The sequence below is a fragment of the Gopherus flavomarginatus genome, chromosome 1 (genome assembly GCF_025201925.1).
Source record: "Gopherus flavomarginatus isolate rGopFla2 chromosome 1, rGopFla2.mat.asm, whole genome shotgun sequence".
In the NCBI taxonomy this organism is placed as follows: domain Eukaryota; kingdom Metazoa; phylum Chordata; order Testudines; family Testudinidae; genus Gopherus; species Gopherus flavomarginatus.
The window spans coordinates 332,332,168-332,355,871 of NC_066617.1; the positions used below are offsets into that span (position 1 = coordinate 332,332,168).

Here is a 23,704-nt window from a genome sequence, read left to right on the forward strand (position 1 = left end):
AAAGACTTCTCCAATAGATGATCCTTCAGCCAAGGGTTGATGATGTCAAGCAATCTGATTCCACCTCTTGGGTTTGAAAGTTGATTCAAGTGCCTGGTTGATTTTGTGGGTAATATAAATCAGTCACTTGTGGTTATCAATGTCAAATAATTAAGGCAATGTTCATGTCATGGAGGTCATGGAAGTCATGGATTTTGTGACTTCCAGAGATCTCCCTGACAGTCTCTGCTTCTGGCTCCACAGGTTGCAGGACTCTGGAGCAGACAGCCAGTGGGGCCCTGGCATGGTTCCAGCAACAGGTGACAGCAGTGACAAATGACAGGGGGCCCCCTGAAAAGTTCCAGTGATAGATGGCAGACTCCTGAGGGGCCCTCCTCAGGGTTCCAGTGACGGGCGACAGCCTTGTGTGAGGGTAGAGAGACGTCTTGGGTGAGCAGCTGGGGTGTTCCGTTTTCTCTTTGGGGAATATGGTCACCCTGTCAATATCTCCATATCAGATTTGTTCGGTTCACAAGCAAAATTGTGTTTTCTGTCAGTTCTGGACACACAACCTGGGATCTGAAAATCAAGCTCAGTTCTCAATAACTAAGATTCTGCAGCTGAAATCTAGTTACCAATTCTGTTGATGATGCACATGCTAGAATAAAATCCAGCGCCCTCTGACCACACACTGGGCTAACAGGAGTAAAATGACAAAAATATGATACTTTGCTTTTAAATACCCAAGGGGCTGACCTCGAGTGAAGGGAAGTAGGTGCCAATTTTGAAGTCTGAGTGTAGCTGCATTTTTGCTCAGACTCAGCAAATCATTTAAGCCTGCTCTTAAGTATGTGCTTAAGTCTCATTCAATTAAGCATTTGCTTATGTGCTTCACTGAATTGGGCCTTGAAGATGACAGTGTAATATGTGACACTATTAAAGTAAATCAGTTCATATTGATTATAGAATAAATTCTGCTCTCTCATTAGGCCTGTGAAATTCCCATCCTTCTTGCATGATCTTTAAGGTATTTGGGGTTGAAAGATTCTATAAAAATGTAAACCACTGAAGAGACATCTATGCTTGATACTGTTACAATGTGTAAAATCTGTGCAAACAAAAGCTTTCTAAATTTGCTACAATTCACAACCAGTTTGTTAGAAAAGTGCCTGTGCACTGCTTATATGCACGATCAAAACAAAAAACTATTTTTTACTGTTTTATTGATTATAATAGAAACTCTTGACTCCAAATTCACAATTTTATATATACACATTACCATAAATACAAAATAAATTTTTGTCAAACATTTTATCAAATTCTAATACAAAATTATCATTTCTGAATATTTTTCTGCTAAAATTTTCAAAACACATAAATGGTATCCTGTACTGTACATTATTCTGGAAGCAAATCCTCTCCTAACTCTTCATCAGCAAACTCATCTTCATCCATTCTTTTCCTTGCTGCAGTTTTTGGTCTCTCTGTTTGTGGTCCAAGTGGATCTACATAGGAAGCATCTAGGATTCAAAAGAAAATAGTTGAAACATAAGCTTTATTTTAAAGCAATTTAGCTTGCATCAATCACACGAGACTAAAATCAAGAATTATGTGGAGCATGCTATAGATGTGCATGATGCTTTACAGGAGACACTGATTTTGTGCCCTGAAAAATGCACCGCTTTGGAATTTACTAGCTAAAAAAAGACGGTTACTCACCTTTGTAACTGTTCTTCGAGATGTGTTGCTAATATCCATTCCAGTTAGGTGTGCGCACCGCACGTGCACGTTCGTTGGAAGACTTTTTACCCTAGCAACTCCAGTGGGCCGGCAGGTTGCCCCCTAGAGTGGTGCCGCCATGGCGCTCGATATATACCCCTGCCGGCTCACCCGCTCCTCAGTTCCTTCTTGCCGGCTACTCCGACAGTGGGGAAGGAGGGCAGGTGTGGAATGGATATAAGCAACACATCTCGAAGAACAACAGTTACAAAGGTGAGTAACTGTCTTTTCTTCTTCGAGTGATTGCTCATATCCATTCCAGTTAGGTGAATCCCAAGCCTTACCTAGGCGGTGGGGTCGGAGTGAGAAGTCGCGGCATGGAGCACTGCAGAGCCGAAGGCCGTGTCATCTCTGGACTGCTGGACCAGGGCATAATGGGAAGCGAAGGTGTGGACGGAGGACCAGGTCGCTGCCCTACAAATCTCCTGGATGGGCACGGAGGCGAGGAAAGCCATCGATGATGCTTGTGCCCTGGTGGAGTGCGCAGTCACATGGCCCGTAGGAGTGTGAGCCAAGTCATAACAGGTCCTGATACAGGACGTCACCCACGAGGAGATCCTCTGTGAGGAAATGGATGGTCCTTTGATTCGGTCCGCTACTGCCACGAAGAGCTGGGGGGATTTGCGGAACGGTTTGGTCCTCTCCACATAAAATGCGAGTGCCCGGCGGACATCAAACGAGTGGAGTTGTTGCTCCCTGCGGGACGAATGGGGCTTTGGGAAGAAGACAGGGAGAAAGATCTCCTGGTTGACGTGAAAGGCTGAGACCACCTTGGGGAGAAAGGCAGGGTGTGGCCTCAGTTGCACTTTGTCTTTATGGAAGACCGTATACAGGGGATCTACCGTGAGGGCCCGGAGTTCTGACACCCGTCTGGCTGAGGTGATGGCCACCAGGAAAGCAGTCTTCCAGGAGAGAGAGAGCAGGGAGCAAGTCGCTAACGGCTCAAATGGAGGGCCCATGAGCCGAGTCAGAACCAGGTTGAGATCTCAGGTAGGAGTAGGGGGTTGAACCTGGGGGTAGAGACGTTCTAGACCTTTCAGGAATCTAGTCACCATAGGGTGAGAGAAAACCGAACGGCCATCTTTCCCTGGATGAAAGGTGGAGATAGCCGCCAGGTGCACCCGAAGGGACGATATCGCCAGGCCCTGCTGCTTGAGGGACCAGATGTAATCGAGAATACTGGCGATAGAAACCTCCATAGGGAGAAAACCCCTCTCTGTGCACCAACAGGAGAAACGCTTCCACTTGGCCGAGTACGTTGCTCTAGTGGAAGGTTTCCTGCTGCCCAGTAGTACTTGACGTACAGGGGTAGAGCACCGTAGTTCCGACCTGGTCAGCCACTCAGGAGCCACGCCATGAGGTGTAGAGACTGAAGGTCCGGGTGACGGAGCCTGCCATGGTCCTGGGTGATCAGGTCCAGGTAAAGGGGCAGGGGGACTGGGTCGGCCAGAGACAGGTCCAGCAACATCAGATACCAATGTTGTCTGGGCCACGCTGGAGCTATCATAATCAAGCGGGCCCTGTTCCTGCGCACCTTCAGAAGGACCTTGTGGATAAGCGGGAACGGAGGGAACGCATATAGCAGGTGCGTCGTCCACGGGATAAGGAAGGCATCCGCTACCGACCCTGGTTCCCGCCCTTGAAAGGAGCACAACATCTGGCATTTCCTGTTCCCTCTGGACGCGAAGAGGTCCAGCCGGGGACAACCGCACCTCTGGAAGAGTGAGAGGGCGACGTCCGGGCGAAAGGACCATTCATGCGAAAGGAAGGAACTGCTCAGACGGTCTGCCAGCGTGTTCCGTACTCCGGGGAGAAAGGAAGCCATGAGGTGAATGGAGTGGGCTATACAAAAGTCCCAGAGCCGCACTGCCTCCTGACATAGGGGAGAGGATCTCGTGCCGCCCTGCCTGTTGATATAGTACATGGTCGTCGTGTTGTCGGTGAATAGCGAGACACAGCGATCTTGAAGCTGATGGGAGAATGCTTGGCAAGCAAGGCGGACAGCTCTCAAGTCCCGTATGTTGATGTGGAGGGCCACTTCCTGAGGAGACCACTGGCCCTGCGTCCTCAGGGTTCTGAGGTGGGCCCCCCAGCCCAGGTCTGAGGCATCCATTGTTAGGGATACCGAGGGTTGGGGCGGATGAAACGGGAGCCCCGCACACACTACGGACTGGTCTAGCCACCACCGGAGGGAATCCAGTACCTCCTGGGGGATGGTGATAACCGCGTCCAGCAGATGCCTGGCCAGACGGTATTGTGTGATAAGCCAGGACTGGAGGGGCCTCATGCGAAGCTGTGCATAACCCGTAACAAAGGTGCAGGCCGCCATGTGGCCTAAGAGGGTAAGGCACGTCCTTATAGAGGTCAAGGGAGCCGTCTGTAGACGCCGAATGATGGCCGACAGCGTCTGGAACCTGGACAGCGGCAGAACGGCCCTGGCCAAGGTAGAGTCCAGAATGGCCCCGATGAACTCTATCCTCTGCGTGGGGAGCAGAGTGGACTTGTCCACGTTGATAATGAGGCCCAAATCTCCAAAGAGTCTGCTGATCTTGTGGACGTGGTTGCGGACCTGCGACTCTGATGTGCCTGGAATCAGCCAGTCGTCAAGGTAGGGGAATAAGTGTATGCGACTGCGTCGAAGATATGCGACAACGACAGCCATGCATTTCGTGAATACCCTCAGGGCTGTGGAGAGGCCAAATGGGAGGACCGCAAACTGATAATGGTGGCGGTCGACCACGAACCGAAGGAAGCGTCTGTGTTGCGGAAAAATGGCTATATGAAAATAAGCGTCCTGCATGTCGAGGGCGACGTACCAGTCTCCAGGATCCAGAGATGGGATAATAGTCCCCAGGGATACCATGCGGAACTTCAACTTCACCATATGTTTGTTGAGTTCCCGCAGGTCGAGGATGGGTCTGAGGCCTCCCATGGCCTTGGGGATCAGAAAGTAGCGGGAATAAAACCCCTTGCCCTTCTGTTCTCCAGAACCGCCTCTATGGCTCCTTTGTCAAGGAGCGTCCACACCTCCTGAAGGAGGAATTGCTCGTGAGAGGGGTCCCTGAAGAGGGACCCCTGAAGAGGGACGAGGGTGGGGGGTGGGAGGGAGGGTGTGAAATAAACTGCAGACGGTATCCTGTTTGCACAGTGCGTAAGACCCAACGGTCGGAAGTTATTTGGGTCCACGCCGGGAGGAAGAACGAAAGGCGGCTGGAAAATGGGGGGGACGGATCCGTGGGGAAAACTGGTACAGCGTCCTTGGGCGCACCTTCAAAAAGAAGGTTTTGGGCCAGGTGGGGCTTTAGAGGAGCCCTGATTCTGCCCCCCTTGGTTGCCCGATTGTCTGCCCCGGCCATTCCTGCTTCGGCGTCTACTAAAGTCCTGCCGCTGGCGGTACTGGGGATAGCGCCGGCGCTGCTGTTGCTATTGCGGCTGGAAGGGTCTGCGTTGCGTCCCAGGCGTATGCATCCCTAGAGAGCGCATGATGACCCTATTGTCTTTCAGGCTTTTCAGCCTGGGGTCAGTCTTCGCTGAAAAGAGGCCCTGACCTTCAAACAGGAGGTCCTGGATGGTGTGTTGGAGCTCCAGAGGAAGGCCAGAAACCTGTAGCCAGGAGATGCGGCGCATTGTAACCCCCGAAACCAGAGTTCTGGCGGCCGAGTCTGCTGCGTCCAAGGATGCCTGCAATGAAGTTCTTGCGACCTTCTTGCCTTCATCAAGAATTGCCGCGAATTCTTGACGCGCATCCTGAGGCAACAACTCCTTGAACTTATCCGCTGCTACCCAGGAGTTATAGGCATAGCGGCTAAGGAGTGCCTGTTGGTTAGAGACCCTGAGTTGGAGGGCACCCGCTGAGTAGACCTTCCGGCCTAGCAGGTCCATGCGCCTCACCTCCTTGGACTTCGGTGAGGGGCCTGCTGCCCGTGGCGCTCCCTCTTGTTCACAGACTGCATGACGAGGGAGCACGGGGTTGGGTGGACATGCAGGTTCTCATATCCTTTGGAGGGTGCCATATACTTGCGCTCCACCCCACGTGCAGCAGGAGGGATGGAGGCCGGTGATTGCCAGATGGTATTAGCATTGGCTTGAATAGTCCTGATGAAGGGAAGGGCGACTCTGGTGGGAGCATCCACTGAGAGAATGCTCACCACAGGATCTTCGATTTCTGAAACCTCCTCAGCCTGCAAGTTCAAGTTTTGCGCTACACGCCTGAGGAGGTCCTGGTGCGCCCTGAGGTCGAGTGGGGGAGGACTGGAGGATGACGTTCCCGCCACTGCCTCATCGGGGAAGGACGACAAGGAGACCCCCGGTAGGAGCGGGTCCATGGGGGTTCCGTCTGTACCAGCGCCTCTGATTCTGGAGGGAGCTCAGGGTCCTGCTGGTTATATTTGGTCTTCCCCCGCCGGAGGGGGGGAGGGCGAGACAACGAGGCCTCCGGAGCCCTGCGCTCAGATGCCACTGGTTGAGGTGGAATGTGTTGAGGGCCCTGGGCTTGATACGCCCAGGGTGTCCAGAAACCCCACTGCTGCGGTCCCTGATCCTGCGGAGGAGGGTCATGGAAGAGGGCTGTGGGTCTGTCCACGTCCAGGGCGTACATGCTGTCTGCCTGCGATGAGACAGACGGCTGCAGGGAAGGCCATGGCGGGGCCGAACGTGGCTGATAGGGCTCCCTCGGTCTCGACATCGACGATCTTCTCGGTGCCGGGGACCAGTCCCAGGAATTGTACCGGTGCCAGGATCGGGAACGGGACCTGCCACCAGCGCGGTGCCGGGAGGTTGACCAGGACCTGCCACCAGCGCAGTGCCGGGAGGTTGACCGGGACCTGCCACCAGCGCGGTGCCGGGAGGTCGACCGGGACCGGGACGTGCCACCAGCGCGGTGCCGGGAGGTCGACCGGGACCGGGACGTGCCACCAGCGCGGTGCCGGGAGGTCGACCGGGGTGCTGACCACCGATGGGAACGGCTCCTGGAGTCTCAGTGCCGGTAGCGGCGACTCGATCCAGACCGGTGCCGGGAGAAGCGAGACCGTCTGGAAGATGACCGGCGCCGTGAGTGCGACCGGTACCGCCGAGGGGAGCAGTGCCGGGACTGCGAGCGGTGCCTGGAGCGAGAACGTCCACGGTGCCGGGACCTTGAGGGGGATCGGTGCTGGTTGGGCGAGTCTGGAGACGGCGCCCGCATTGTCGCAGGTTTGCCTCTAGATATAACTCGCACCGGGGGTACCAGGGGTTGAGGCTGGTAGGCTCCGTGAGAGTGATTAGGTCCCGCGCCGAAGTGAATGTCTCTGGCATCGAAGGGACCAACAGCTCAATCCCAGATCTTATGGGGGAGCTAGGAGGGACCGGACTCGACGGACCTCCGGGGCCCAGAGTCAACGGAATCCCTGCTGGTGGTGCCGCAGCAGAGGTAGGTGCCGGGCGCTCCGCTTGAGTCTGCGAGGCTGAAGTTGCAGACGTCGAGGGCCTTGCGTCGGGTCCTGGTGCTGGGGAAGGTCTGTGCCGGGGCGTCTTTCCGGTGCCGGCGCGGTCCGGTGCCGGCGCGGAGCTGGCGCTCTGCGTTGGAGCCACAGGGTTAAGTGCCGCTTCCATCAGGAGAGTCCTTAACCTCTGGTCCCTCTCCTTTTTTGTCTGAGGCTTAAAAGCCTTACAGATGCGGCACTTATCTGAAATGTGCGATTCCCCCAGGCACTTCACACAGGCGTTGTGGGGATCGCTGGTCGGCATCGGCTTTTTGCAGGCCGAGCGCTGTTTGAACCCTGGCGAACCAGGCATGGGCCCGGTGCCGGGCGCAGGGAAGGGCTACAGCCCAAACCCGCTAATAAGTATATACAGCTATACTACAATTAACAATAACTAACTACAATTTACAACTATCTACAACTAAGAGAACAGTGAAACGAAGGAGAGCTAGGGACGTGGAGGACAGCTATGCCACGCTCCACAGTTCCAACAACCGACATGGTGGTAAGAAGGAACTGAGGAGCGGATGGGCCGGCAGGGGTATATATCGAGCGCCATGCCGGCGCCACTCTAGGGGGCGGCCCACTGGAGTTGCTAGGGTAAAAAGTCTTCCGACGAACATGCACGCATGGCGCTCACACGTAACTGGAATGGATATGAGCAATCACTCGAAGAAGAACCATTATATCCAAGTGCAGTCTCACTGAAGTCAATGAGATTCTGCATTGTGTAAGAGTCTATGCAGGTTTGGGTTCTACATTACCACATTACAGAACAGGAGGAAGAGAACAATAGTGGTCATGCATATGTTCTGGTGGCTAGAGTTTCTTTTTCAACATTCTTTCTAGTGCTTTATTACAACTATATAGTTAATATGCAAGACTTAGAGAAATAGGTTTTAGGAAGGAGCTTGGAAGAAGAGTAATGTTGGATGAGTTCAGTAAGAGAATTCCAGGCACTAATGAATTTCAATGGGATTGAGGTGCCTATCTCCCTTAGGCTCTTTTGAAAAGCTCCCCTTAATAAAATGTGATTGTAGAAGTACAAAAACTGGCAGAGGATTGCAGGGAGCAGACTCGGTAGTTTAAACCACCTTTTTAAATGGATATGTCCCTTTGAGAACATATAAGCATAAGTTAATGATTTTATGGTAGACCTGGGAACAAAGAAGCTATAACTATTTTTCATCCATGTTTCATGATGAAAATGCTTCCATAATTTGTGCAATTCAATATGATTTTCAGCAATATTTCTCATTCCATTTGTCTAGGCAAGATGGAGCAACTCAGAAGGTACCACAGTTCACTTGCCTATTTCTTTATTACCGCTGCTTTCATAAGGCTCATTTGTTCCAGGCAAAGCCCTTAGCTTGGCACTTAGTCGTTCCCCCTTAGCGCTACCGCCACTATCTGGGGGATAAAAAAGAGAAACCACAATAAAACACTGCCGCATACTTCATGAAAGCAAGATAGGCAATTGAAATTGGACTAATTTGCATTAAATAATTTTTTAAATATCTTACACCATTATTTTCCTGATGGCCATCATACTGAATTTTAATATGGATTTCTAAAAAATATGACCTCTGTGATCTGTATATGTGTATCAAAATACACAGTGCCACTCATGCTCTGGGATAATTAAACTTTTATTGTACAGCTTTTTAGCTTCAAATTTTAACATCTTAAAACATCTATTAAAATTAAGGAAAATTAATATTTGAGGGTTTAAATAGATTACAACATGTGGGTCCTACAAATGATGCCTGTTTTACAATGCATACAAACATTTCAGACATGTATATCTATTCATATATTGGTGTGATTCACCTGTCAGACACTATCAGTCTTAAATCCAGAACACTTACTTTGCCTTTCATTAGAAAAGTCTGAGGCGCATGTGCTGTTGGCATGGCAGTCAGGCACAGTTCATACATACAGTACATCTTGGCTCTGCATCTTGCTGTAAACATTCTATTCACAGTTCAATTTGCAATGGGCCCCCTGGAATGTGACTGTTCTGATGGCTGCCTAGTACCCAGACACTGTTAGATTAACATTCTATTGCCACAGCAGTATTCCAGACCCTCTATTCACAGGGCAACCTTGAATCTTTTTCACAGTTTATAGGAAGCTTTCAATTTTGTCTGCTGGAACAATTTGTGATTCAATATTTTGCTTCCAGGGGAAAATGCCCTTTGTTTTGCATTGGTGTATTTACAGAGCATCTTATGCCATGCAGCCAAACATAAATATACTTCTTTGCAACATGGAACAATGCTGTTATTAGAAATGTTCCCAGCCGAAAGGGAACAGGCAAAGGGTATGAAGTCAGGAGTTGGCTACAAATTGTAATTCCCATATTTATTACAAATATTGTTAATAAATTGTTATAATTTTTACAAGTGTATTCTTCCCCAGGGAAGACAAATATTTATTTTACTCTAATATTATTGCTGAGTGCAGCATGGTCAGCCATTCACAATCCCTGCGGGAGGACATTGCTTCTGTTCCAAGGAACATATAATCTAAGTCAGACAGAGAAAATATAGTTTGGGGTATAGGCTGAGGAGAAGGGTTTATAATTTTATCTATTTTTGGTGGATTATTATCAAAAAGCTTCATGGATGAAATGTGTTTAATGGAGGGATTTGAATAAACAGAAACCAGTTGGGAGACAAGGGGCCTGATCCAAAGCTCAGTGAAGTCTCTTATTAAGTACAATGTGCTTTGGACAAGACCCAGGGGCCAGGAAGTGAGTAGCAAGCTGGAAGAAGGTGTGAAGATGAGAATTGGAGGAGGATTAAAAAGGGTCTGCAGGGAGAGAGAGAGTAGGTAGGATCTGTGCACCTAGGTGTTACAATAATGCAAATAATAAGGCCTTAGGACTCTGAAGACAGTAAGTTTGTGTTAGTGCCTATGTTAGTGCTGCAGCCCTAAGCAGTTTTGCCCTGGCCTCCATGTTCAGGAAACGAGCATGCACGTACTCTCAAGCGAGAAGCATTACCCGAAAGTTACCGTTGGGGCTAGGCAAATTTTGTGGTCAGCCATTTCCAGGAACCGCCCCCCTCCACCGAGGGTGGTAACGAGGCACCTGTAAATCTCCTAATTAGGAGAAACCTGGCCAAAAAACTGGACACGTCATTACCCTTATAAATTGCCCACCATGCAAGGGTGGGCAGGGAGAGACGCAGAAAGCTGTACCCGTAACCGAGCCTGATCAACTCGAAGTCTCCCTCGGCTCCGTGTTCTCAGAAGCCTACCCGTCTGCCGGTGGTGATGAAACTTTTGTGGTTTGTGTGTGTGAGTATGCCTAGCTGCTAGTTCTGCTACTTTTGCTAGCTAACTGAGCCTGTAATCGTGTTGTAAGCCGGAGACAAAAGCCGATCCCAGCCGCCCCAAGGCTCCTGCTAGGGGAAACCCGTTGACCAGGAAACCTTGAACGCAAGGGGGATTGACCAGAGTCTCACGGCAATCTTTAACTGTCTTATTGCATTTTGTTTTTATTTAGATGAGTAATTGCATTTATGCTTAATAATAGCACCAATAGCACCCTTACTAACCTTTGGAAGGACCTGAATAACTACTGGGACCTAGAGCGGTACCAGGGTCAGCTTCTGTTTGTAATTGCAGTATTTTTATTATTTGTTCTGGTATTATATTGTAAGCCCAAGTTGTAACTAGTATTAAGTTGTTCCTCATCCTCACTTGTGACCCATTCAATAAACCCTCAATTTTAACCCCACGACTGATTGTTTGCGTTATCCCCATTGCTACCTTCGGGGCACTTGTCACCCCTCCCGAGGACATCCAGTGATCGAACCTCCGCCCTATCCCAACGCTCATTACCCGGTAGATAATGGGCACCTTGTGACCATATCGGTGGAGCGAGAGGCGAGAGTAATCGGCAATCAACAGTTTGCACTTGATGATGAAAGTGACAGGAAAGGAAGGGATTTGAAGGGGCTACTAATAGCAGCAATTGTATAGATTTAATAGGTTAGTTTCAGAGAGAAGGAGGTTGCTGAAACCAAGATAAAGAAAATCAAGGTAGCATCTGACAGTTAGACGGGAGAGCGAGAAGCATGTAATTATAGAGATATTGCAAAGCAGCTGCTGTAGGGTTTGACATAAACAGAAAAACAGGAGAAGAGCTGAACATAAAAGGGAAAACCAGAAATGCAAACAGACTATAAATAAACTGAAGACTTGAAGAGCTCTGTGTCGCTCAAAAACTTCTCTTTCACCAGCAGAAGTTGGTCCAATGAAAGATATTACCTTGCGCACCTTGTGTTTCTCATAAATGAACCATCCACTGTACTTCAGTACCCTAAATTGAGCAATTTTAACTATGAGGCCTCTTGGACTGAATCCTACGGTCTTTACGTAGCTTTTACTTAATCCTTACTCTGGCAAAATTCTCATGACATTAAGTTAATGGGACTTGTGACTGAATAAAAAAAATTAGGAAATCCACATCTACTCTAACACAAGAAACCACTTTTTTTCTGACAAAACTAGCAGGGATGCATAAACGTGCACATTTATTAATGTTCACTCATATACTTTCAACTGCACTTTAAAAGCTACTGTTGATTATTGTACATACAGATGGTGCAGACTGCTAGAAGGGAAAATTAAACAAAAAAGAACGAACATATAAAACAAAATCACTGTTAATTTTTATGTGGAAGAATGATTAGTACAGCAAAATCCTGTATATGTAGTTCTACTTTGGAACACTTAAAGGTTTGGCACTGCTATATCCAGCTGAAATGGTTCTAATTTCTCTGCAAATGTTTTTGTACTTCTTAGTTGGCAGATTAGTTACATGTGTAATGCCGACAGACCCCGGTTGTTGATGGGTGGGGTTACAAACTTCCCCTAGCTGAGGAAGCATGTCCCAAGCTTCAGAGACTTCCCAGTTGAAATCCTGGACAAGCCCCCACTTGTTACACCAACAGACCCTGGTTGTCGGCGGGCAGGATCGAACCTGGGACCTCTGGAGCTTAGTGTATAAACTTCTACCACATAGGTGGGCAAACTTTTTGGCCCAAGAGTCATTGGGGGGGAGAGGGATAGCTCAGTGTTTGAGCATTGGCCTGCTAAACCCAGGGTTGTGAGCCTGAGGGGGCCACTTAGGCATCGGGGCAAAAAATTGGTCCTGCTAATGAAGGCAGGGGACTGGACTCAATGACCTTTCAAGGTCCCTTTCAGTTCTAGGAGACTGGTATATCTCCAATTATTATCTTTATCTTTTTATTGGGGAATAGAAATTGCATGGCAGCCCATGAATGCTCACAAAATTGGGGTTGGGGTTTGGAAGGAGGTGAGGGCTCTGGATAGGGGTGCAGGCTCTGGGGTGGGGCTGGGGATGAGGAGTTTGGGGTGTAGAAGGGTGCTCTGGGCTGGGACCAAGGGATTCGTAGGATGGGAGGGGAATAAGGGCTGGGGGAGGGGTGTGGGAAGGGGAGCAGTTTCAGGCTGGGAGTGCGGGCTCTGGCGTGGGGCAAGGAAGAGAGGTTTGAGGTACAGGAGGGTGCTCTGGGCTGGGATCTAGGGGTTTGAAGAGCAGGAGGGGGATCAGGGGTGGGGCAGGGGGCTGGGGCATGGGGAGAGGCTCAGAGGTGCAGGCTCCGAGCGGTGCTTACCTCAAACAGCTCCCAGAAGCAGTGGCATGTCCCTTCTCTGGCTCCTACACTGAGGTGCGGCCAGGCAGCTCTGCAGGCTGCACCATCCGCATGTACCGCTTCTGCAGCTCCCATTGGAGCGCCGGAGGGGGACACTGGAGCACGTAGGAGCCAGAGCGGGGCAATGCCACGGCTTCTGGGAGCTGTGCGGTCTGGCTCCCGACTCTGCGCCCTGGCTAGAGCTTAAGAATGGCCATACTGGGTCAGGTCAAGGGTCCATCCAGCCCAGTTTCCCGTCTACCAACAGTGGCCAATGCCAAGTGTCCCAGAGGGAGTGAACTTAACAGGTAATGATCAAGTGATCTCTCTTGCCATCCATCTCCACCCTCTGACAAACAGAGGCTAGGGACACCATTCCTTACCCATCCTGGCTAACAGCCATTAATGGACTTGACCTCCATGAATTTATCTAGTTCTCTTTTAAACCCTGTTATAGTCCTAGCCTTCACAACCTCCTTGGGCAAGGAGTTCCACAGGTTGACTGTACGGCCAGAGCGGCCCCCGACCCAGTGCCCTGGCTGGAGCGCCAGAGCAGGGCCGAGCCACGTGGTGAGGCCTGTGACCCAGATGGAGTGCTGGAGCGGCCCCGGCCAGAGCGGAGCCAAGCCACGTGGTGCAGCCCCTGACCCGTGGGCTGTAGTTTGCCCACTCCTGCTCTACCACATGAGCTAAAAACCAACTGGCCCTTAGCTAAGGCTATACAGCAGACTCATTTAACTCTCTCTAAGTGGTCTCAGTGCCACTAGATGGGACAGAACACCACATCCAGGAGGTGTGTGGGTTACACATGTATACCACATTAGTCAAATTGTACAGATTTACAGCTGGTATTTCTAAGCAAACTTTCAGTGGTCATAAGTTAGAGAGGTGGGAAGAACAATTACAACACAAGCAATTCCTTCAAAATGACAGAATACACTAATTCTATTTTTAGTACTATTTTACACAATGTATATGAGGCACAGAACATGCATGAAATACTTTCTTTTCTCAGACTATTAAGGGTGAAATCATTTTGTTAGATCTAAGTCATCTTAAAAAATTAAAGTGTCTGAAATAAAGTGCATAGTGGGCTAAAGTTCTTAACAGAGAATCAGGATGCTTCACCAACCCAAAATGTGTTTGAAGGACATAGAGAGAAGCATTTACACTTTGGGTGGTGGGGGGGGGGGGGAGGGTGGTCCATAGAGAAAAGGGAGCTTGGTTTGGTTTAGCCAAAACCCATGAATTCAGCACTCTGACCAGCTAATGCAAAGTATTTTATCTAAAAACCTGCTTAAGTGTAAACTATTTCTAGCATGGAAGTTAAGCTAACCCATAGTGTGTGTTAATACGCAGAAAACATGTTCAATTTATTCTAATGTGAGAATTTGGAGTTAATGGAGCACGAAGGGGGAAATAGTCCTGCCCCCTCCCCCGAAAGCCAACTGAAAAATGCAACTGACTGTGAGGCTCTTGCCTTAAGATAGTGAGAAGACTTTTTGCAAATCTCTTGCCTTAGAGTGCAGATCTGAACGGCAATGCCTATTGCCCTTCACTGCTCTAAAATCCATGTCCCTTTATTACACAAGGAGCTTCCTGTAGGCTCTACTGAGTGTGTACAAATATGAGGAGTCAACCCTATTCCACCCTCTGAGATAACTGCAGGAGGGATGGAGAGGACAAAGAAACTCAAGATTTTCCTTGTGGAGTTTCCTTCACTTTTTTCCCAGCTGCGGTCTGGGGAGTCATGGAGAAGGCAAGGAGTGCAGCCTTTCAATCCAATGGATTCTGGAGATGGATGGGAGAAGGGGACCAACCCACCCTCAGACAACTCACTCACTCTAAACTGCGTCTCTGGGCCACTACCTCCTCTGTATTTTTTTTTTTTTTATTACAGAAAAGCATTGTAAGGTGAGGTACCATCTCATCCCGTCACCAAAAAAAAAAAAAAAAAGATTTCAAAATGCTGAGAAAAGATAAGTTTAGGAGAACACCAAAGTGGTCAAATTTTGGATGTTCATTTTAGTTATAATCTTTGAAATTGCCAGATCCAGACTGTGTCTGGATCTTCTAGTGATACTTCTGGGTCTTCCTGTAAAAGAAAGAAAGAATTCCAAGCTTATTTCTCATCTTTCTGTTGTAGCAAAATGCTCCTTCGCTGTGCATTCAAAAACAAAAGAACACTGAAACTATTTAAAGGGTCAGGAACATATTTCTTCTGGAAAAACTTGCCAACAATACAAAAATAAATTGTAGTGATTTCAATACAACTTGGTTCCCTTTTTTGAAATTTGAACAAATTAAACCTTCAAAAGCAACCAAGACTGGATAACTTTTAACTGCTTTTCTTTGTTATGATAGAGGTATAGTCCTCCCAGGGCAGTCCCTAGCCATTTGGGTGCCCTATGCAGCCCCAGACCTCCCCCAGGGTCTGGGAGGCAGGAGCTATGGGGATCCACTTTTGGGGGCTCCACAAGCCCAGACTGGCCTGGGGGATTAGCTGGGGGCCAGGAGCAGCCCACTCCGCTTCCCTCACCCTGGCTCCAGCCTGTCGCTCAGGGGAAGGGATCCCCACCACCACTCAGCAGCAGCGGCAGGAAGCGGAGCAGCCCAGCCCCAGCCCGCTTTACTCCACCAGCTCCCAGCTGTGGTGCTCTGCTTCCCACCACTGGTGAGAGCCGAGGGCAGTCATTTCCCCAACCCAAGTCATATGGCTGCGGCCAGGGCAAGGGAAGCAGAGTGGGCTGGGGCCGTGTCTCTCTGCTTCCTGCTGCTGGTGAGTGTGGGTCATTGGACGAAGAGGTGGAATGGGGGTGGGCTGCGGAGGGATTGGGGCGGAAGGGTAAGAGGCAGGGTGGAGGGAGTTGTCTGGGGCCCCACGCCCCCGCACTCTCCCGCCCTCCCCCGCCCGGGATGGCCCTGCCTGTTGCAGGGCGGGGCTGGCTGAGGGATAGGGCTGGTACTGGTGCTGGTGCATGTGCAGCACGCAGCTACCTAGGACACCATGAAATTTGGGGCAATTTGGTGCTGAAAATTTTGTGGTGCCCTAAGTAGCTCTGTATGCCTAAGGACGGTCCTGAGTCCTCCACTGAACACTCTTGAAGATCTCTGTTCTTCTGGTCTCCCCTTTTTGTACTCTATCTACCATATGTATGCATGCAAGAGTTGAATTCTTAGGATTATGCTGTAATGCAGGAGTCAGCAATCTTTCAGAAGTGGTGTGCCGAGTCTTCATTTATTCACTCTAATTTAAGGTGTTGCGTGCCGGTCATACATTTTAATGCTTTTAGAAGGTCTCTTGCCATAAGACTATATTATATAACTAAACTATTGTAAGTAAAGTAAACAAGGTTTTCAAAATTTTTAAGAAGCGTCATTTAAAATTAAATTAAAATGCGGATCTTACGCTGCCAGCCTGCTCAGCTCGCTGCCAGCCTGGGGTTCTGTTCACCTAGGCCAACAGCGGGCTGAGCAGGGCCTGCGGCCGGGACCTGAGACCTGGGCGGTGGTGGTTTCAGGGGTCAGGGCAGAGGGCGGGGGAGGAGGTTCAAGGCAGAAGGCTGGGGTGGGGGGGATTCATGGATTAGGGCAGAAGGCTGTGTGTGTGTGAGGGTTCAAAGGTCAGGGCAGAGGGCTGGGGGCGTATGGGGGTGCAGGGCAGAAGGCTGAGTGTGGGGGGGGTCATCAGGGCAGAGGGCTGGGGCTGTAGGGGTGCAAGGCAGAGGGCTGGGTGTGTGTTGGAGCAGGGGGGTTCAGGGCAGAGGGTTGGGGGTGCAAGGCAGAAGGCTGGGTGTGGGGGGGTCATCAGGGCAGAGGACTGGGACTGTAGGGGTGCAAGGCAGAGGGCTGGGTGTGTGTTGGGGCGGGGGGGTTCAGGGCAGAGGGTTGGGGGGTGCAAAGCAGAAGGCTGGGTGTGGGGGAGTTCAAGGGTCAGGGCAGAGGGCCTGGGGTATGGGGGTTGCAGGGCAGAAGGCTGAGAGTGTGGGGGGGTCAGGGCAGAGGGATGGGGCTGTGGGAGTGCAGGGCAGAAGGCTGGGTGTGTGTTGAAGTGGGGGGGTTGAGGGCAGAAGGCTGAGTGTGTGGGGGGGTCAGGGCAGAGGGCTAGGCGGTACGGGGGGTGCAGGGCAGAAGGCTGGGTGTGTGTGGGGTGTTGAGGGCAGAAGGGTGAGTGTGTGGGGGGGTCAGGGCAGAGGGCTAGGCGGTACGGGGGGTGCAGGGCAGAAGGCTGGGTGTGGGGGGGTGTGGGGGTTGAGGGCAGAAGGCTGAGTGTGTGTGGGGTGTCAGGGCAGAGGGCTAGGGGGTATGGGGGTGCAGGGCAGAATGCTGAGTGTGTGTGTGTGGGGTCAGGGCAGAGGGCTGGGTGTGGGGGGGTGTGGGGGTTGAGGGCAGAAGGCTGAGTGTGTGTGGGGTGTCAGGGCAGAGGGCTGGGGGTATGGGGGTGCAGGGCAGAATGCTGTGTGGGGGGTGTTGAGGGCAGAAGGCTGAGTGTGTGTGGGGCATCAGGGAAGCGGGGTGGGGGTTTGGGGGCTGCAGGGCAGAATGCTGAGTGTGTGTGTGGGGGGGGTCAGGGCAGAGGGCTGGGGTGCTCGGCTCGTAGGGGTGCTCCCAGCCCCCTGTCCTGCGTGGCTCATAGCAGGGGCCTGGAAGTGATGTGCCCTGTTCCACCTCCTTCCCCAAGGCCCCGTCCCTACCTCTCTCTGTCTCCTCTACGGAGCTGTGTACACACTGCCGCTCTTCCCCCTCCCTCGGGCCATCAATTGATTGGTGCAGGGAACGAGAGGGGATGGGGCAGGAAAGCACCACGCTGGGGGAAGAAGCGGGGGAGGGGGAAGCTTGGCTGCCACAGAACCAAGCTTCTGCCGCCTGCCCCCGCAGAGGAGAGCAGTAGGCAGGGGGGCTGAGTGGGCCTGGGGGCCAGGACTGCAGCAGGCAGCTGCGTGCCGCTCAAATCGGCGGTTGCTGACCCCTGCTGTAATGCTTCTCCTGCATCTTCTGTATAGTTTATTTCTGAAAAGTAGTAACTTATTTTTAAGTTTTATGGGCAAACCTAGCCCACTTAATTCTCCCAGCAGTCTCCCCTCTGCATGTGTTTTCAGTGTCACTGTCCAAAACAAAGGAACCTTGTACTATTATTGATTCAATTATACGTAAGCATACAATTCTGTCACAGATTCTGGGACATCTAGGGCAGAGCTGGAGCAACTCTCAGCCCCAGGGTGGCAGCCAGCCCCGGGGCAGCAGCCCCCAGAATGGCGACCAGCCTAGGGCATGCCAGAGCAGTGGCTGGTGTTGGGTCAGCGGGCTGGAGAAGCAGTAATCAGCCCCTGCCGCAGGAGCAGAAGTGGGGCTGGAGCAGCTGCCAGCCCCAGAAGTGCTCTGTTTGTCGCCCCACAGGATATTTTAGTAAAAGTCAGGGATGGGTTGCGGGTGTCTGAATTTTTGTTTATTGACTGTGACCTATCCCTGATTTTAATAAAAATACCTGTGACAGAATCTTAACCTTAACAATAAGTAAGTAGATACGGATAAAATATTTGAAAAAGTCTATGAAAACTACTAAACAAAGAAACATAGGCATGTTTGGCTGCAAGAGAGTAAAGTTAAAAATTATAAAAAAGTAGTACGTAAAGACAAGAACTGAGTTCAGGATTTCACATTTCTCCTGGATCAGCTAATAACATCAAATCTCTAAAAAAGTTAAGGAAAATGATCCCCACTGGTCTTTGTAAGGAAACTGAGAAAACAAATCCCCAAATTTGTGAATTTATTATTTTTTTTTAGCAATAAACATACCAAAAAATCTTGAATAAAGTAACCCATATTTATGTTATGTGTGTGCCTCAGGCAGATTGTGTATATAGAATTTTTAAACTGTGAAACACAGACTTGCAATCCTGTTAAGCTACGCCAGGGGTAGGCAACCTATGGCACCGGTGCCGCCTTCGGCACGCGATCTGATTTTCAGTGGTACTCACACTGCCCAGATTCTGGCCACCAGTCCGGGGGCCTCTGCATTTTAATTTAATTTTAAATGAAGCTTCTTAAACATTTTAAAACCTTTATTTACTTTAATACAACAAGAGTTCAGTTATATATTATAGACTTATAGAAAGAGACCTTTTAAAAACATTAAAATGTATTACTGGCACGCGAAACCTTAAATTAGAATGAATAAATGAAAATTTGGCCCACCATGTCTGAAAGGTTGCCGACCCCTGAGCTACGCCAAGCACAGAAAATATGACTATTTAGGGCTTCTGGTCCCACTGAATCTTACTGCAAGTTTGTAAATGGGAGCTATACTACAATACAGTCCTTATGTCTATTGCCTCTTGTGTGCCAACTTCTTCACCGATAGTGTTTCACAGGGCTAGCATACCTAGTTATCAATCTGTGGTGCTTTTGACTGTTCTAAAAGTTTAAGTAGTACATCTTGCCTCAATTTTTAACTGGGAGCCCCAGTAGAAACACCTCCAGGCTCAGGACAGAGCCTCCTTTGTAATACTGCTTATTTGCTGAGCTGTTTCAAAAACTGTTTGATTTTTGGTCAGTTGCACCAAATTTGCATAAATGAGCATCCTTAGAACCTTTTCCTACAAAAGTTTGTTTCCAAAGCCTAAATTCTTTTCAGTCTCTCAGGAGTTAAATACAATAACTGCAGAACTTTGCACAAAAATCGAAATCAATATGGAAGAGTGCCCAGCTACAGCTCAACTTGGACCCATTGCTCTTATGAGATTTGATCTCTTACAATAGTGTTCCAAGCATCCATGCGTTTCTCTACATGTGGTTTATGGTGGATGTATGAATCTGTGGAGTTGAAAAAACTCAGTGCCTTAGAATGACTAGAGCTTGTGGTAGAAGTTCTTAATGAGTTCAACTCTCTGTCCATTTTCCACATATATTTTTTGTCCTTAAGAGAAGTATTGACAAAATGCTAGCTCAGGGTCTTTAATGCTGTCTTAACTTCTTCTCAGCTAGGATCTTTCTTATTTCCCCTATTAGCTGTCCTCTTGCATTTACATCCTTATTTATTAAACTACCAAACATCCCTTTCTCTCTCAGGTAATGTTCCACTCTTTTACTAACATGGGTACATAGGATGACAGAATGTAGCTGTGAAAGAGGAAAGGGCCCCTTTGCAACACTTACACGGATATCTGGGCCATTGTTATGCACAAGTCTGAATCCTTTGGTCTGACCCCAACACTGCCCTCCATTTCTACCTAAACAAGCATGGGGTCCACAGGTCATCCTGCATGACTACTTTGTGACCAGACCATAGGTGCAGAGGACTTTGTTTGGGCCCAGCGCACTAAAGTGAATTTCTTCCTTAGGGTTCATAGGTAGGTCTCTACCAAATTCATAGGCCGTTTTGGTAAATTTCACAATCATAGGATTTTAAAAATCTGAAATTTCACAGTGTTGTAACCATGGGGGTCCTGACGCAAAAGGGGGTTGTGTGAGGTGGTTGCATGGATACTGTTGAGGGGATGTAGTATTGCCACCCTTACTGTTGTGCTGCTGCTGACGGCATCACTGCCTTCGGAGCTGGACCCCTAGACAGCAGCTGTGGAGTTTCCTGCAGCCAGGGGACGTTCCTGGAGCTGAGTCTGACCTGGCCCAGGGAGTGGATCATGCAGGAAAAGAGGAAGTTCCACCTTTTCCTAGCTAAGCCATCACCCACCCGTAAGGCTGGCCCTGCCCCCCGCATACCATGCCACCCTCACTTCTGTGCTGCTGCTGGCGTTAGCACTGCCTTCAGAACTGGGTGCTTGTTAGCAGCCACCACTCTATATTCTCCAGCCACCCAGCTCTGAAGGCAGCAAAGAAGTAAGGGTGGCAATACTGTGAGCCCCCTACAACAGCCAGGTTTCACAGGGGAGAGCAGATTTTATGGTCAAGAGCAGATTTCACAATCCATGATGTGTTTTTCACAACCATGAATTTGGTAGGGCCCTATTCATAAGGATCATGAATCTCCAAGACGCATACAGGTGACAAGAACCCAAAAATCAGTTATCAGAAAAAGAGGCAATCTGAAATGATATTATGATATGTTTTCTAGGTATAACAGTTTCCTATAACTTCAGATGTAATTAATGTGAATAAATGTTAGGTGACAGTACAGGTGTGTGTGATAAAGCTGACTAAAACATCCACATACACACACACGTGAGGTGCTCATATCCATGCAATAAATTGCAGAACTATGTATTGTTTACCATACACTTTTGACTGCCTGACCTGCACATTGCTCACTAATCAATCTCTGTAGGATTTATTCTAATATTTCAACCCCCTGAGCAGACTCAAAAAACTGTCTCAGAAATGTTTTCTTCTCTCCCTACTATTAACATGAGGAATTAAAATTATCTTAGCCTGAGGTCCAAAACGATAATCCCCAACAAGTGATGGGGTTTTTCTGTATAAAAATATAATTAATTCAAAGTTTCTCTCGTAGGACTGCAGAGCTAAAAATGGGAGCTTCATAGCACTGCAAAATAGAAAGATAACCCCTTTCCTAAGGCACCCCAGGACTCCGTTCTAGCCCCGTAAGATCCTAAGATAGGAGACTTAATAGATGTAAAATATTTAAGTAATGAAAAGCTATTCTGGGTTATGTCAGTGGTTTTCATGGCTTTTTATGAGCCTTGTACAGTTGGATAAGTGGTAATTAAGACATCTGGCTTTGCAGGTGGAAGGACAAGAAAAATAGTCCAATTTTTATAAAAAAAAAACCCAAACTTCCTGAACCATTCCACACATTGGTTTTCTGTAACAGGAAATGTAAGCAGAATGTATGATAGGTGGTATGAAGGCTTTCTGCGCACGTATTTGGTACCTGCATAAGTCACTCATGGCTTTGCCATTCATGAGTAATGTGAGTGATCATTCACACGCACAGTGGCATTCACTTTTGTGTGTGATCAGTCCAAAAATGTCTTTGTATAGCATCTATGAAAAAAACCCTGTATTTCCTAATTGATGGCACTATGCTAAATTTCTCTTGGGCCACTTATACATTATAGCGATCATCTTTGTTTATAAAATCATCTTATCCCTGATAGATTTTTGAAAAGCTGATTTTCTGTTGCATCTGCATCTATTGGACTTGACATCTGTAAATCAAGGTGGTTATGCTGAACTGTAAATCTGAATTTGTCCCAGTATTGTTGACCAGAGAACCCGTTCCGAGTTTTAGGATTGTGAGGAAGTGTCTGCAAGTCACTGTGAAAATCTCCCCAATTAAAAACAATTCACAGAAGCATTTTACAAACCCCGTTCTTACAGCTATTTTTTCCTTCTTTCTCAGGGCATTTGACAATGACTCTTTAAATAAGTGTTGTTCATCCAAAATGTAACATTCAAAGACCTGTTCAGTTAAACTATTTTATAAACAGGCCTCAAATTTATTTTTAGGAAAACTGTGAGACCTGTATGTGCTATATAAACCCTAAAACAAAACAAAAAAGCTTCCGTATTAGTGGAGATTTTACAGAGCAAAGATTAATATTCACAATACTAAGACCAAAGGAGCTAAAAAATGTAAGGGAAGTTTGCAAAATAATATTTATGCATTACTCAATATGTACTTGTATAAATATAAAAGGGTTTACAACACTTTAAGAAAAATTCTTCTTTTAGAACTTTGACAACTCCAACACTTAAGCAAAGTTGTTATTCCAAGTACTTACCCCCGCTACCACTCCCTTCTCTGCGGCTACGCGCACTGCCATCTCTGCCAGATTTAACACGCTAGAACAACAGTGAAATAAATTTCAAGGAATACACACAAAACCCCTATTTAGCATAATTATATTAGATAGAATTGCTGAAGCTCAAAATTCAATTTACTGCTATAAAAAATAGAGAACACTAAATTGGAATTAAATTACAGTAATATTGTATTGTGCAACTAAAATCTTGTTTCTTCAGTACAAAAAGTTGCATTTAAAATCAGTTAAATACAATGTTTACACAGAACTAATGAAGTTCAAATAAAAAATATTCAATAAAATTTGTTCTTTCAGATAACATTTATATAAGAATAAAAATACCTTACATGAAGTTTTGATTAGTACAGCTGAAAAAATTCTCAAGGTATCCCGCTCTACATGAGTTCAAAGTAGTATTTGCCTACTAACATCTTGTAAATCCAAGAAGTGTTTTATTATTGTAAAGATTCAAGTGGGGAGGAAGAAAATTTAGAAAGAGAAATATTTACCTCACAGGTCTTAAATTTCTAATATTTGGCACAGCACTGTATGTCAGGAAAAGAGTTAAATTAATTTGTCGTTGAGTGCTAAATCTAACATGAAGGCAATGGTAAATATTATAAAAACTATGTTTAAAAAGTCAACTTTCTTGGAATGAGGAAAGGACCACAAACACCTTCCAGCTGTGTTATTTTTAGGATTATTTTAAAATGTTACTGTTATTTTGTCCAAGCAATACCTCTGTATTGCTCGATTGATTGGGCCTCTGATTTCGTAATCTCAATATTCAGATGCATATATCTTGTCAATTACAGAAAATATACATCTTAATAAGGAGCTTTTTGATGGACAGTTGCAAAGATTCAATATTTAGAGCCTCCATCTGTTAATTTATTTTTTAAAAAGTTCTAACTAAATTCAGTGTATAAAATTAAGAGCCTGTTTAAAAAAGATGTGTGGACTATACCGACCTGTGGTTGAAAACCTAGATCATGTGACATAAAATGACTTTCTTAAGCAGTTTATTTTAATATTAGTTGAAATTGTTTAGCTGAGTGGAGATTCAGTAATAACAAGTTAGCTGAGGTTCTTTAAA

At 47.8% G+C, this 23,704-nt stretch overlaps 1 protein-coding gene across 4 annotated transcripts in view; it reads right to left on the bottom strand.

Moving 5' to 3' along the window:
- Positions 1-1,185: 1,185 nt before the first annotated feature.
- IFT88 (intraflagellar transport 88) overlaps positions 1,186-23,704 on the bottom strand; it is an 87,470-nt gene continuing 64,951 nt past the window's right edge. The window contains exons 24-26 of one of the 4 annotated variants that reach the window (XM_050937216.1): positions 22,588-22,648; positions 8,529-8,627; positions 1,186-1,499 (exon numbers count right to left, since the gene is read on the bottom strand). In XM_050937216.1, coding sequence (XP_050793173.1) covers positions 1,378-1,499; positions 8,529-8,627; positions 22,588-22,648 — 282 coding nt within the window. In that variant the 3' untranslated portion in view covers positions 1,186-1,377. Of the gene's footprint in view, positions 1,500-8,505; positions 8,628-22,587; positions 22,649-23,704 lie in introns of those variants that run through there. The other 3 variants (XM_050937213.1, XM_050937214.1, XM_050937215.1) reach the window with 3 other exon arrangements.